General features: G+C 32.6%; 1 protein-coding gene and 1 non-coding gene across 2 annotated transcripts in view; both read right to left on the reverse strand.

The window, feature by feature from the left end:
* Smp_202880 (uncharacterized protein) overlaps nucleotides 1-14,645 on the reverse strand; it is a gene marked incomplete at both ends in the record, with an annotated part of 35,584 nt that extends 20,939 nt beyond the window's left edge. Inside the window, one exon of the mRNA XM_018797745.1 lies at nucleotides 14,526-14,645. Within this exon, the coding sequence (XP_018652756.1) occupies nucleotides 14,526-14,645 (120 nt within the window). The remainder of the gene's footprint in view (nucleotides 1-14,525) is intronic.
* Smp_tRNA_01066_Gln_TTG.1.1 lies at nucleotides 5,665-5,731 on the reverse strand. Its single transcript has one exon. It is a non-coding gene (tRNA).
* Nucleotides 14,646-17,337: the final 2,692 nt, after the last annotated feature.

Here is a 17,337-nt window from a genome sequence, read left to right on the forward strand (position 1 = left end):
CCTACCCCTTTATATACATACTATGTTTTATTTGGTATTAAATTTATTTAATAAACAATATGCATTTTAAAAAGAAACACCTTCAATAAATGATAAGGTAATATAGACATGAATATATGTAGATATAATAAAATATGCAAAGCATAGTCTTCAGCTGGCTACATCTTATTTATACTTAATAACCCTTTCATTAAGGATCCAATTGTTATTTATATATTTGTGATCATATTCAAAAGAATTGAATACGATCATTATTATTGTCTTAAAGGATGTCTAAAGTAGATCAAAAATAAAATAAAGTTATTTTATGGATAGATAAGTTTCATTCGAAAATTCAACATGATGAGAATATTGGATTCATAAAAATTATATTTAGTATACTATTGTACTACTATTTGTAAATCATATTAAAGGGATATATGTATATGCTTTAGGTTTTCAATGGGGATTTATTGTTCGAGATATTTACTGATATAGTTTTAAAAATGGCGTCTGCTACTACTGTGGTGTGGTCTACTTATATCCATATAAGTAGTGTACGGTGTTGGTCAGACATAGAATGTATTTTCGCAGAAGACCGATGAGGAAAGAACTGAAACGAAGCGCAATCAGTAGGAAAATGCACGAACAATTGAATTAGAGAAGAAACAGTGAAGATCGAGACTATTGGATTTTAATTTGCAAGTTAATTCTTCATTGTATGGTTATCAGAATTTACTGAGAAAGTCTGTAATGTTTGCTTAAATACATTCGATTGTCTCCAACCAGTGTTCTGTTCACTACACTACTACTACACATGCTTACACATAAGTTATGAGTTTTTAATAGTTGAATTTATAAGTTGATCTATGCTAGACCATCAATTAAAACCTGGAAGCATTAGACGACTATTTCGTCCTAGTATGGGACTCCTCATGAGTAAGTATCCATGATTCTACTGGCGGAACTTGAACTCTAAGCCTTCGGTCTCATGCGCGAACACTTAATCTCTAGACCATTGAACTGGTATAGAACAGTGTTAATGTCTAACTTCCATCGATCCATGATTTTGTCGGAGGTAGATATCTGTTCCATACCCGACACGAATTTGAATCAGCTGGTTACTACTTCTCACGAGAACTTCAAGAAATCCATCTTCAAGCTAATCGCCAATGTGCACAGGATAATAATTATTATTATGGGGTTTTGTAGAGATTATGGTAATTCTTATTAGTTGAATTTATAAGTTGATTTACGAGTTTATTTTCTATGGTTCAATTGGACAGTATAGTGTTTTCATGGAATCCTTTCTGTTACGATTTCATTGCTTTGGAATGTAGTCATATAAAGTGGTATGGCTGTTTTATAACCTCCTGTATTTAAAATAAAAATATTAGTGTATTAATATATTAATTACCATTCATTATTGATAATAATTAATTAACTTGTTAACATTATCAGAAATGGGTTTTGTGGAATGGTTGAATGGTGAATGGTTGCTCAATTTTGTGGATTGGTTGAAGTTAGATATTAACACCGTTGGATGCCGACCAGCTCAGTGGTCTATCGGTTAAGTGCTCTGGAGCGAGACTGTTAGGTCCTTCGTTCGAATCTGGCGAGGCGAGATCATGGATGCGCACTGCTGAAAAGTCCCACAGTAGGACGAAACGGCTGTCCAGTGCTTTCAGGTTTTCCATGGTGGTCTAGCTTCAATTGATTCATGATCTTAACTATATAACTTGTTAACAGTTTGCTTTTTCTGAATAGAATGATCTTAATAAAAAGATTAATTAACAAACTACTGAGAAGTAATAAGCACTGGATAGCTATTTCATACTGATACACAACTCCCCAACAATGTTTATTCACGAACTTATAATGGAGTGAACATTGAATCTTCATGTTTCATGGCATATCAATTAACCTAAATAATAATTAGTTGTTTAAGATGATTTACATTCCTAACTTTGATCAATCTATGCTATTACTTTTACATTTTCATTGGTTACCTAAGATCATTTTGTGATGTGCACCCTTTTTACAGATCACCCACACTAGAAAAACGTTATAAAGTAGTATGTATTTTTAACCCATAGGTGTAATATATTCTATTTACATTCAAAAAACCTAAATTTACTGTTCATTTACCTAACTCAAATTAACACTGATAGTATTGAAAGGTAAACAAGTGAATTAAAACAAATTTCATCTCTATTGAATGTATTGTCCATATTGAACATTGAATAAACGTTTGCAACCAGTAATACAGCTAAGATCACTAAATATACTACTCATTTTATTTCAGAAGAAGCTTAAAATCAAACTGTGGAACATTCTGCGATTGATATATTTCTTTCAAAGAAAATAATAATTTTGAAAAACAGTCGAAAGGTTACAACAGTTACATAAAACTCTTGATTATTAAATATACTGTAGTAAATGAGAGATTAAATGTTTTAATTTGTTTATTCTAGTGGGCGATTTTCTAGCAAAATTTTTTTCTATGGAATTGGGTTGCCGACCCTATACCCAACCCTCCTTCTTTACCTGAGCTTAGGACCGGCAGTAACTCTAGAAGAACTATAGGCGAAAATCACCGAACTGCATTACGAGACAACCGCTAACTTGGAATTTTAAAGGGAAGCGGAAAAGAGGAAGGTCGAAGAACACACTACTTCAGGAATTGGTAGTACACATGAAAAGTGTGAATAGAAACTGAAAGCAACTGGAAAGGAATTCGTAAGACAGAGTCTGATGAAGAATGCTGGTGGGCGGCCTATGCTCTTCCAAGCGGAGTAAAAGGCTTAAGTAAGTAAGTAAGTAAGTTAGTAAATAACAACTCAAGTTGGGTAAACCAGTTTCTATTTAATGTAAAATTGCAGAGTTCTTTCGTAAAATGTGAAAACGATACATTAAATTCAAAACCAATTTCTGATTGGTGTCACACACTACTTATGTCTTTCGATATAAGTAGCATACAACAAAATACAATGAAAATTTTGATCTCGCTTCATGTTATTCACATATCTGGTAATGTTTTGTAATCGAATGAGATTAACATATCACCAATATCTTAATATGCATAGCTATTTATTTCTCAATATTAAAAAAATGTGTATCATATATGTTGCTACTTGTAGATTATAAACAAATATAATTTTAGTAGTTGAGATCATGAATCAATTGAAGTTGAACCACCGTGGAAAACCTGGAAGCACCGGACGGCCGTTTCATCCAATTTCGGGACTTTTCAGCAGTGCGCGTTCCACGATTCTGCTTCACGAGATTCGAACCCAGGACCTATTAGTCTCTCATATAAGTATAATTTTGTTATATTCAAATGAGTAGAAAATTTGTATTTCTGACGTTTCATGACCTATTGTAAGTAGCTTGTATACTCTGAAGAAGCGGCTGATATTAAATCACAAAACATCAGAAATACAATTTTTCTACTCGTTTGGATATGACAAGTGGATAACGCGATGACGTTTGAAGCGAAAGGTACTGGGTTCGACTCCCAGAGTGAACATCAACTCTGAGATGCAGGCATATCCAGCTAACGTGTCTCGAATTGGACGAAATGCGCGTCATGGATTCCACTTATAGCCACTATCCATGCTTGCTTATAAAGCTTGTGACTTCAAGTAATATAGAGGCAGCCCGCACAGTATGCACATATGCCAACAAGAGACTGATCAATTGCAATCTTAAATAACAATGGGAAGATACAAATAAACAACACCAAGTGAATTTCAAATATATATTTATTATTAACTCTCTACTCAATGCTCAATTTCTTTGAAATTACCAAGTCCAATCTTGGTATTGACAACTATTTATAGTTTATCATAGCTTATGTTAAAAGAAAACAGAGTACTCTTGAATCATACCTGTATACTACTACTATTACCAATAATAATAATAATGATAGTAATAATAATAATAGTTTTTATCAATCGGCTACAATAAATAAGCGATTTAGAAAATTCTAATATAACACTACTCATATATGAATAAGTGAACAATGTTAAATTATGGAGGAATATTTAATTGATTGTATACATTATTTCAACATGAACGGTTATACGGAAATGGTTGATATTACATTAGTATTACAGTCTTTTTATGATGATCTATCTGCTTCTTTATGAACAAGTACATAGTGAAATTTTTGACAGTTTTAAAGTCAGTTAATCAGTCATACGGTTTAATCTTTAGGTGAAGTTCTTTGTTCTCTGAACTGAATGATTTGATTGTAGAACTTTCATAACAAATTCAATCACCTAAGATAATAAAACTCTGCTTCAATCATTTATTTGAATTACAAATCTTCTTCTTCATCATCTAAACAGTTTATTCTGTTTATTCCAGAGATTTGAAAAGGATTATTTCGATAATGAACGAATTCTTATTGTTGGACTTAGTATATGTTTATTATGAAGGATAGATTTTCTTAGAATCATTGATAAGTGTTAATTAAATTGGTTCTCCGGTTAGTAAAGATTTATAGTTGCTTATATATAAAATAAACAAATTAATGACAAACTATGCTTGAGGGTTTCCACAATGTGTGTCCTATCCACACATTGAATAAGTCACCCAACTGCGTCACAAGGCAAACCCGCACATGGAATCCTGAAGGTTAAAGGAGAAGAGGAAAACCAAAGAACACATTACGCCGAGAATTGGAAACATACATGAGAAGAATGAACAAAAACTGGATAGAATTAGAAAGGAAGGCCCAGAACAAAGTGGGTTGGAGAATGTTGGTCGATGGCCTATGTTCCATTGGAAGTAACAGGCGTAAGTAAGTATGCTTGAGGGCTCAATGAATAACATATTGTCTTTCAAAACAATAAATAATGTGGGTTGAGATGCTATAAATCTCAATATTGTAATATAGATACATTCAGTTGAAGAGTCTGAAATGGGACGAAACATGTTCTCTTGAATCTCTTACAGAATGTACACTGATTATTTTAGTTATTATTGTACAGAAATAATAAGTCTTCACTATGTAATGGGACTTTTTTGCTTGAAATAATGTAACTCTTAATTATTATCAATGGATTACTAATACACAATCTAAATGAATAAACTGAACTAATAATTAGTAGTTACATACAAGAATTAAACAATGAAGTGTTGCCATGCTAGCTGAACAAATGAAGAAGCATAGAAAAAACCCGATTTAATCTTGTTATTAGAACAATATTTCAGAAAATTACTGTAAAACAATAAGTGGTAGTGAAATTGGATAGAAACTAGCAATTAAATTTAGGGGATATGTTTCGTCCTATTTAGGGCTCATCAGTTGGAAGTGCTTCGATAACACACTGAACGTCTGGAGCGGAAGATATTAGGTTAGAATTCAGGAGTGAGTATTAGCAATGGCATTAAGGTGTATCCAATTGTTGAGTTTAAATAAGCCGAAACATTTATATTAGATAACATTACTGTCTATTCTCAAACCGTTTTAAAGACTAATGACTATATATCGCATAGAGACAATTTTCTTAATATAAATAAATGTTAAAAGTCACTTATCATTTTCAAACTTTAAAGTCAATAAAGAAAAATATTTTACAAGCAAAGGTGGATAGTGGATAGCAGCGGAATCCAGGACGCGCGTTTCGTCTTATTTGAGACTCGTCACTTGGATGTACCTGAATCTCAGAGATGATGTTCACTCTGGGACTCGAACCCAGTACCTTTTGCTTCAAATGCTATCGCATTATCCACTCAGCTATTGAGTCCTAATAGCCACTTGCTTAGGGATGAAGTTTAAATTCACTTAGTACTTTTTGTTTAATTCTTCCCATTGATGTATAGGACAGAAGCTGGTCAGTCTCTTATTGTCATATGTGCATACTATGCGTATTGCCTAGATATAGCTTTTATTCACAAGCATTTTAAAAGTCGATTAGTCCCGTATTTTTTAAATCCTACATATGTTATCAAGTGACTTACTGCTTACAGTCTATAGTTTGAGATCCTTTCATTCAGTTTTGTATTATTTGAGAAATTCTTGAAAGTTGACAAATTTCAGTGACTAGTATTGTCTTTATTTGTTTCAAATCATCAACTTTGAATTTTGTGGAGTCATAAAACGTAAAAAGGATAATAATGATATGATCTTTTATAATCAGTTGATAGGATTGTGTAAATTTATCATTTGAATATTTTATTGGACAAGTATTCCATATCCCTAATCATAACTTGTCTTGACAAACGATGTTGTCTGGTGTAGAAGCAGACAGGTAGAAGTCTAAACTAATATATAGTATTAGTCCATGAAGTCATTAAATACTAGTCTGAACCATGTTAGTGAGTACAGATGTCTGGTTAAGGTAACTAGAAGTCTCCGATGTTCGATGTTATGTTTTTGGTTAGATTCTCACGCTATAAATACGTTTACTCTTATGTTCATTGAGATTCTGAGTGCCGAACTCATTCTACATCATTTATTTGGAGTGTTTATTCTATTTTCTTGAATTATATATAAATAAATCCGCCTGCACACTTATATAGTTAATGCCGGTCCCAAGCCCGGGTAGAGAAGGAGGGTTTGGCATGAGGTTAGCCACTCCATCCTGTAGAAAACTAACTCGCTGAGAAAATGCTAACCAGAACTGGTGGGTGGCCTATGCTCCTCCACGAGGGGTAACAGGCGTAAGTAAGTGAGTAACATATTATAAATGTTATATTTTACACTACCACTGTTACTGTTATTACTTCTACTACCTTGGTGTTTGTTTTTAGAATTTCATCTTGTTGTGTTAATGTTGTAACGGAACTTGAACTAATGCATGCATGTGCCAAGTTTCTCATTACCTATAATTGATTTACCAATTCAAATAAAATAATAAAATGATAGTATTCGCTGAATATGATGAACTCGTTGAGTGGTATGTGCTACTGATATAGTATGTATCATCTATCGGAAGTGAAATACTTGGAGGCAGAATGTTAAGAAGATCGAAGTCAAAAGAACGAGAACAGAGAGTGATTGGCGTGGAAAAGAATAATCAGTCAAGTGTGAGACAACTGATTGACATTTTGCAGACGGAACAGTCAAGTTTGATACAATTGGTTGACATTTTGCAAATGAAGAATTTACTATATGGTTCTCAGATTTTACTAAGAGATTCTAAAATTTTGCGTTCAAATACATTCGATTGTCACCTTTTGTGTTTTTGTTCACTACAATTCTATTCGATCGATTTTATTCTTTATTTGATTAGGATCACAATTTATTGATTTCTACTGGAAATCCTTTCTTTAAATATTACAGAATTTATTGTTCATTAATTTCCATACCAATCATTCTCTATTTCTGTTCTCTTGTATTCTATCTTTTAACCATCTGCTGCTAGGCATTTTATTTTCGATTAGTGATACATACTACTTATACCTATTGACATTAGTAACACACACTACAGCCGTATAGATGTGGGGAAATTTCATTTGTTTAAAGATGTTCATATAAATTCGGCCTATCGTTGGGTGATTAAAACATTCGAAATTCAATTATTAAATCACAGGTTAGAATACCTTTATCTAATTACTTCAATCTGATAAGCTGAATAACACCTATAGTTATAAAACCACTCAATCCATAATACACAAATCCGCAAAGAGTGAAAAGTTCACTCAATAATGTATCTTTTCAATGATTACTTCAATACTATTCTAACACTTCATACATTAGTACAATACACCGTCAAGTTAAAATCTGTTAGACTAGATCCCAACTGATGAAAGTATTCAAATTATTGGAAAAAAGAATTTGTGAAGATTATAGTATTTTCACAACAGAATTCACGAGTTGATCTAATCTAGATCACCATTAGTAACCTTGAAGCACTGGATGGTCAGCTTGTCCAAGTACAGGACTTCTTACCAGTGCTCATTCAAGATTCCATATGAGGAACTCCAATCCAGCACCTTTGGTTTCACGTGCGAACGTTTAACTTTTAGACCCCTGAGTCGACATCCATCAGTGTTAATATTTAACTTCAATCGATCCATGCTCTTTCACATCCTTTTATCTATTGTCTGAGGTAGATACCTATTTCTACCTGACACAAATAAACTCCATTGGTCAATGATACCCCCCCCCAAAGAAAATTATTCACTACTATCCCTGTTTTATTAGATGTTTAACTTGGAAGAATCATTTCATGATGTGAACATCTTCAAAAAAAAGTATCTATCATTATTACCAATGAATATAGTTAGAACAAACACAAAAAACACATACACACACCCACATACAGATATATTTTTTCATATGTAATTAAACAGAAATTAACATACTATTTATGACAGTTTTCTTTGTGAGTATGTAAAAGCCTAGAACATTTGAAACTATTATCCTAAGAATTAAAGATATTAACTGATCTATATACCTCTTACATTTTAGTATACTACTTATTAATACTACTTATATATGTAAATGAAGAAGCAATATAAGTATATATAGAGAGTTTTTATGACTTCGTTTTTGTACCCGAATACACATTAAAACTTGGATATAAATAGTTAAATGCTTTCTCATTAATGATAATAATAATAATATTGAAAACTGAATAGATTACTCGTAAAGTGGAAAATAGTTTCATTCGTTTCTAGTTGTATGTGAGTGTGTGTTTGGGGGGTAGGGTGGGGTGGGGTGTGAGTTATATTGAAAATGCAGTAATGAAAATTTTTATTGTTTCAACAAGGAAATAAAGAGTGATATGAAACAAATTAATTATGATACAACAAGTAGGGAAGGGAAGGTGAAACACAAAAAAAAAACCATTAAAATTTACGTAAATGAACTAACTAAGTTCTGGTAAGTTGGAATTCAGATGTGATGAACTATAAAAAAAAAGTAGTTTGCGGAAGTTTAGCTTTGATTACTGACCATATTTGATTGAACAATCGCTGAAAATAAGGTTGTATAAGATAGTTTAGCAAAGAGGATTTACAATCACAGATGTGGATGAATCTAAAGACCTTAATAGCTACAATGTATGTATTATCTTTAGGTTACTTAATTATTGTTCAGTGCTCAATTTAGAATATATATCGTGAACATCAATTATCGTTACTGATGACACTAATGTCATTCCGAATATGGTTTAACTTGATGGGAATTAACTGATGTACGCAGATACTAGTTCACTCATGAAGCGGTAAAGATCTATCCAAATGAGTGCGATAAAGATAATTATTGATTTATATTTTGGTCGGTTTAACCAATATTTCCCATGTATTATGATACATATCTAATAATGTGTTGAATAAATATACTAACTACAGTTAATAAACATTTTCTCCTTTAAAAAATATTTCCCAGTTATACTAGTCTTATCTATTTTATTGGTTTTAACATTCATGGAAGTCATCAGAAGTCAAGTTCTCAGATTGTACATCTAATTCATTTTACTATTACCCAAAGTTTTTAACTATCATTAAGTACAAATGACTTCTTGGAATTCAGTTTGTTGAAATAAACTATCTTACCAGTAAATTGAATAGTAGAAGAGGAAGTATCTGTTCCGTTATCATTAACATAAAAAAATTGACGTTCAATCTGGCTGTCTGTCTTTAAAGTTTATACAAAAACTTTTGATCTATTTCAAGTAATCTACTTTTAAAAAGCCCTTAATATTCATTAACATTTTTTGTATTTCGCTAAAAACTTCAGTATATTTAAAAATTATTTTATTATCATTATAGAGATTTGTGAAAATTGTAGTATTTTCACAGTAAAGTTCAAGATTCGATCTATGCTAGATCACTGTTGGAAACTCGGAAACACTGAATGTCCAACTCGTTGAAGTATAGTACTCCTTAACAGTGCTCATCCACGATTTCACATGAGTAGCTCGAATCCAACACCTTCATTCCCATTGCGCGAAAGCTTAACCTCTAGACCACTGAATCGATATCCAACAGTATTAATACGTAACTTAAATTAATACATGATCTGGCGAGACCTTTCATCCATTGTCCGAGATGGATTACTTTTCCCACACTCGACATGGATTGGAAACCATTGGTCATGTCTTTCCACTAGAACTTCAGGAAATTTGTCTTGAATCTAGTCACTAGTGAGTATATGTAGATTATTATCAACATAAGGATTTATGGAGACATCTTTTAACAGAAAAAAAACAGTATTACTTTAGATAATAATAGTTTCATTCAAAATAAACTGAAGGTTATTACGACCTAGTTAAATATACTTTTCTAAAGGAAATTAATAGACAATAAGTTAAGATAATGTGAATGATAGACTACTAAGTAATGAGCGATGTAATGCTTGTTTTGATACTTAATGCTAATCAAATTTTATCAATCTAGTTACAATGTGACCACTAGTCTAAATAACTTGACATTATCTTTATAATATTGAAATTTCATATGGGTTTTGAATTAACTTAACTACACTTCATATTTTGTGATGTTACCATTCAGCCATTCTGACAGTGACTGATCTTCTGTGAAATTGAGATACTTACAATCGATTGAATAGTTAGTATTAATGCTGTATTTGTCTACTTTTTTGATTCAGTTAGATTCCTATAAAATTCATATGAATTTTGAAATTATCATTTGCACTGACCTAATATTACTTTGGAAGACGTCTAACGTTTAATTTATTCCTTAGAGGTGTACCTAGATTGTCAACAAGCAATACATAATAGACTAATGTAATGATCAAACCATTAGAAGAATAGTATATCAAAATAGATCCATTCGTTGTAAATGATATGAAGACAACTAGTCAAAAGAAAAAATTTTAGTTGTAAAACAATAGAGAAATACACAAATTCTCCCTTCACCCCCCGGAAAAAAGTTGTAACATGTTTTAATATACAACACAGATTCCTTGGTATGTGACAATGCTACACATCATTTATGAACTAAACAGTTTGAAGTGAACCATTAAAGACTTTTAGTACATTATCCTGTTAATGATATATATACATACTTTTGTCCTGGGAACAATAATATTTTTCTCTCTACTAAATGCTTTTACCCTTAAGCTCTCTGTCATTGACTTGTCTAAAGAAAAGATAAAAGTTTAATAACAATTTGTACTCATTATGGTGAAATAAACAGACACATGTTACGTAACAGCATCAGATAACATACACCACATGGATACTTTGTTGTTTCTATGCCATTTTAATAAAAAGGAATAAATATAGTTTGTGTTATTTCACATTGAAAGCTTAATTGAGAAAGTTTTCATTTTAAAATTTGAGATAAACACATTTGATATTCGAATTTTAAAAAAAATATTACAAATATTTATGAGAAAAGATGGGTGGTGGTTAGCAGTAGAATCCAGGAAGCGCGTTTCGTCCTATTTAGGACTCGTCAGCTGGGTGTATCTACATCACAGAGTTGATGTTCACTCCAAGACTTGAACTCAGTAGTGTTCGCGTCAAACGTCATCACGTTATCCATTTAGCTACTGCGTCGTTTGAAGTGAACGGTGTTGGATTAGAGTATTGGAATGAAGACCAACTCTGGGACTCAGATACATCCAGTTGACGAATCTTAAATAGGATGAAACACGCATCCTGGATTCCACTGCTATCCACTATCCATCTCAGCTTATAGTGCTTGTGACTTAAGGTAATATCGAGGCAATCCTCACAGGATGCATATATATGCCAACAAGAGACTGACTAATTGCAGTCTTAAACAATAGTGGTCAGATACAAGCAAACAACACTGAGTGAATTTGATTTTACAAATAATTAAAACTTTTAATGACTAAATAATCAACTATCGTTTATCCTTATGGATTATTACAGTATATGTTCACTTATAGAAAAGAATTTCATTCTATTTTAAACATTTATTCCGTATATAAATATTCAAATACATATATAGGACAAAACGGCTATCCAGTGCTTCCAGGTTTTCAATGGTAGTCTAGTTTAAATGAACTCGTGAATTCAACTATGAAAGTATGACAATCGTCACAAATAACTATACTGACATATAAATGTAGTTATATTCAAACACTGTCTTTCTGTTGATCATCTTTAAATGTGAATATCTTTAGAAATTTTCGAATAGTATAATAAATATTTAACATATTAATCCAAATTCATTAATCTCTCGTCTCTTCAAGAAAATATATCAACCATTACAGTACTTGATTGAGATCATGAATCGATGAATGTTAGACCAACATTGAAAACCTGAAAGTACTGGGTAGCTAGCTCTTCCTAGTATGGAACTCCTCAGCAGTGCGCATCGACGATCATGCAAGCAGGATTCAAACTGAGAACTTTCGGTTTCATGAGCAAACGCTTAACGCCTAAACATTGGCACAACATCGTGGAGTGGTTGGAGTTAGACATTAACACTGTTGGATTCATGAACAGTGATTTCGAGGTTAGACAATCGCGCGTGAGATTGAGGGTTCTTAGTTTGAATCGCACCTACACTATCATGGATGCGCTAAGCTGAAGAGTCCTATACTAGGACGAAACAGTCGTCCAATACTTACAGGTTTTGCATATTAATCTGGCTTTAATTGGCTCACAAATTCAATCATTAAATCACTATTTTAGATCTGAAAACCAGATTTCCATTCTGTAAAATGTATTGGTTCACGAAAGTATATTTACTAAGTATAGGCTTTCTGAAACGTTGATTGACATTATATCTCATCTTTGTTTAGAGCTTAAAACTGTCTCATAAAATCGAATTATGTATTCATAAACTTGATGAAAAGTATGATACATTAGGTTTTTATTTAGTAATTTACAATTTCATTTCACCTCCAATCACCATCTTACTTCAACATAGTGCACGCAGTACCGAGCCACCAAGCCACATTGCAACTTGATCAATAGCATTCGATCTGCACTAAGAAGGACTTCACAAACATGACATTGATCACCATCCAGGGATAAATCAATTGTCATTTGTATATTGGTTTATCACTTACCGCTGTCTGAGGTAACTGTTTTATTTTTATACGATCAAACTCTATCAATTACTAGTCATATAAAAATTTAGATGAAATATGAACATGATGACTACATAAATCTATAACCATAATTTTATAGGTCCAAAAAATTGAATATTTAATAGAAAGTTAATATCAGAAGGGATTTTGTGGATATTATAGTAATTTTAATAGTTGAGGTCATGAATCAATTGAAGCTAGACGATCATGGAAAACCTGGAATCACTAGACAGCCCTTATGTCCTATTGTGGGACTCCTCAGCAGTGCGCATCTACGAACCCGCCTCGTTAGATTCGAAACCAGGACCTAAAGTTCTAGTTAGAGGCAGTGATCAGTGGAGTTCAACCAGGTCTATTGTGAGATAATATCTCACTAAAGACAATGGTGGATGTGTCGCTCAATTTCGTGGATCACTTGAAGTTAGACATTAACACCGTTGAATGCCGGCTCAGTGGTCTAGAAAATAATAATCAATAAATAGTTTTTACTATATCCCATTAGGTAGAAAATTGTATTTCGGATGTTTCGTGACCTAATGCAAGCCACTTCTTCAGAGTAAATATTCACATTAAGATACAAAATGTCAGAAATACAATTTTCTACTCCTTAGGATATAACATAAAATTTAGTGTTGGTTACTATGTGAAGTCCACGTAGTTTATTCTAGCTCCTGGACAAACCAATTTATTCATTCTTGTTAAATCATATTTTGACTTTGTTAATTATTTGCTTGTCAACCCTAACTGCTTTTTTTTTTAAAGTGTGTGTACATTTCTCATCTTACTCATCACATATCTGTAACTTATTTTTGCTTGGTTATAAATATTGATTAATGCTTGATTATATCATGTTGGCTCACATGACTTCTCCAGTGAGCATCATTTCTTTTCCTTCGCTTCATTTCCCTGATTGTCAGTTCATATCAACGATTTCATGAAATATATGTATTCGAAATACATTTTTGTATTTGCTTTATTCAATTTCGTAACCCACTAATGTTCACTGCCTTCTCGTGGCATTACTATTGTTTACGAAATTGAGTGGACGAAAAGCGAATGTCCGGCGCTTTAACCGGGTTGATAGACATGGCGCATCCACCTAGGGGAGTTGGAAAACTCTGATTCCAAACCAATGGTGCACATGGGCTTCAGTATGCTGAAGGAACAAATGGCGTATGAATCAATCGTTGGTCACTGGCTACCATGGGACTGCATTTCCTTATGATGCTCCACTGCCTTGTGGATCAGACCTTTAGGTCAAAGGCTCCAAGTTTGATCATCTAAGAAAAGAACCTGCTTCAGTTTGGGCACCTGGGCAGTATCGCAGCCCTCACACAAATCAAATGAGATTTGTGTGGTGCATATATATCTGGTGCCCCTTTGTACCAATATTTATCTTTAAATAAATAAATGCGGATTAAGACAATAATCATCCATACAATATAACTGAAGTCAGATATAAGGTCAATAAGGAATCTATTCATAACCACGAACATTAATCTACGTAACTATATTTAAGTATGGTTAATAACAAAATAAATAACTCATTACTTACTGAAAATTCATCATCAACATGAGTAATATCATTATTTCTAGTTACCGTCGTCGGTGATATAGTTCGTGGACATAATGTAGCTTTATATGATGAGGAACATCCAATTTGTGTAAAAGCCATTTTTTTTTTGGTTACTAACAATAATGTGTTTACTATGTTCACTTTTATTATGTTCTATTGTGTTTTACACATTCGATGTTTAGATCAATGTTTTCTTGGAAACAATCTTCTTTTTTTTTCTTTTTTTCTTTTTTCTTCTCAATAATGATAATGATACATCATTTTAAATATCCCGGATAAATTGAATCATGTTTTATACTACTGAATATAATGAATAGTCAATAATGAATTTCACTTTTGTTAATAATGATAATAATAATTATACTACTAATCCTGATACCTCTTGGTGTAGAAAGTATAATATCGGTTTATTGGGATTTCTTTCACTTTCTATCTTTTTCCCACTGTTATGATTGTTATTGTGTCTACCTGTTCACATATGTGTGTGTATGTATATAGGTGCATATTGGCACTACTCTGATTGTGTCTAAAATGAAAATTGTGCCAATAATTGTATGTAATTTGTGCACATAAGATATATGTATATGTATAGATAGATCTGATTTTGGTAAAGAAGGGAAATCATATATCTAAGTGATATTAGGCAGTTTGTAAGTTAACAGAGGTCAATCGCAGAAAAAAAGGGGAAGGAATTTTTGGAGATTAGGGGGGGGAAATATGGACAATGGGAAAGTTAGACAGAAAGAAAAACAAAATAACACCAAGAGTTAGTTAGAATATTTAAATTGATACGAAGAATTAGAGTGCTGTGCTAAAGGAATTCATCGAAATTGATGGTATTCATTATTATTGGGTAAATAAGTAAAGAGAAAAAAACTGGGGGAACAAAATGTAACTCTGGGAGAACTGACACATTTTTCTACTGGAAGATTCTGTGATAATTAGTAATAGGTGTGCCTTATGTATAGTAGAAGCGATTTATATATTAGACGTAAACGATGAGAGCTTAGTTATTCACTAGCAAAGTCAGATTTTACACAGTACAGAAACTTAAATGGTAACTAATAAATTAGCTAACACTTAATTTAATAATTGTTACCTTGGGAATAGTCTCACTAATATACAGAATATCTGCTCAGTGGTCTAGATATTAAGCATTCGTCGAGTAACCGAAGGTCTTGGGTTCAACCACCTTTGGGTTTATTCATGTACACTACTGTGTAATTCCATAACAAGACAAGACAGTTCTCCACTGATTCCTAGTTTCGATTAGCTATCGGACTAGGATCATTCTGTGATATATACTATGAAAATAATGTAAATATATTATTAAGATTCCTTTGGACTTATACTAACAACGTGATAGAAACTCACAAGTATTAGTCTTACGTTAACATTATTTATCATAAATTAATATCAGAAACATAAGTCTTCAAATACTATTAATCAATTGTTTCAGTGGTTTGCTCAGGATAGGGATAGTTTGGATTTCACTTCTCAAAAAAAATATTATTATCATTCGAGAGATAACTCCGAAAACAGGAAGAACTGGGGACCTATCTTCTCCAGTGTATGTGCCAATGATAATCTATTAACAATTAGTTTCAAAATATATCCCCCAAGGGTTCTGGTATAAAAAATTACTGAATGATAGTGTTCAACAATGTCAGAAATGAGGCAATTTCAAGACAAATAACATTAGATTATATTACGTTAAATTGTGAATCAATGGAAGTTAGAATTATGAACAACTGGATTTCAAATTGGTGATTTGTGGCCAAAACTTGATGATTGTGAATTTAGTCACACATGAAGTTATCAGTGCTCATCATTGAGGATTCTCAAACAAAGACAATATGGTTGCTCAGTATTCTCCGTATTTCTAAGGTTTTCCAGCTATCATCAGTTTGTGGTAAAGATCTGATTGCACCTTGCATGCATTACTATCTCATGTATGATTCAGTAAACCATTAAAAAAAACTGATCTTTTTTGGAGTTTACTTTCAAAAAAGTAAAATGAAGCCAAAAACTGATTGATTCACATGTTATGTAAAAGTTCTTTGTAAAAAAGTGAACATTTCATACACCTGAAATCATCGTTTTTACCGTATAATGACAAGAAACATATTTCTTGATAATTTTAAGTATCAGTATGAGGATTTATAGAGATTGTAGTATTTTCACAGTTGAAATGACGGGTGGATGTAATATGTATCACCAATGAGAAGCTGGAAGTAATGGACGGCCGATTATTACAAGTATAAGACTGGTTAGCATTGCACATCCACGGTCGTGAATAAATGCAAGAATGCGTACTGCTGATAAGTCTCAAACTAGTAAGCAACGGCCGTCCGATGCTTCCAACTTTTCAATGGTATTTTAGCTTATATCGACTCGTCAATTCAACTGTGAAAATATTACAATCTTCACAAATCTTTATAATGATAACAATCATGTGCTCACTAGCGACTAGCTTCAGGATGGATTTCCTAAAATTCTAATGAGAAGCTGTGACCAGTGGAGTTCAATTCGTCTCCAGGTGTGAAACAGTAATTTACATCAGACAATGGATGAAGGGTTACGCAAGATCACAGATCGATTGAAGTTAAATATTAACAGTGTTCGATGTCAGTTTAGTTGTCTGGATGTTAAGCTCTCGCGCATAAGACCGAAGGTGCTGGATTCAATTTCCGTGTGTGGGATTGTGGATGCTCACTTCTAAGGAGTTCTATACTGGGACGAAACGATCGTCCAGCACTTCAAGTTTTCCAATGGTGATCTAGCTTAGACC

This window comes from Schistosoma mansoni, chromosome 5 (genome assembly GCF_000237925.1).
Source record: "Schistosoma mansoni strain Puerto Rico chromosome 5, complete genome".
Taxonomy (NCBI): domain Eukaryota; kingdom Metazoa; phylum Platyhelminthes; class Trematoda; order Strigeidida; family Schistosomatidae; genus Schistosoma; species Schistosoma mansoni.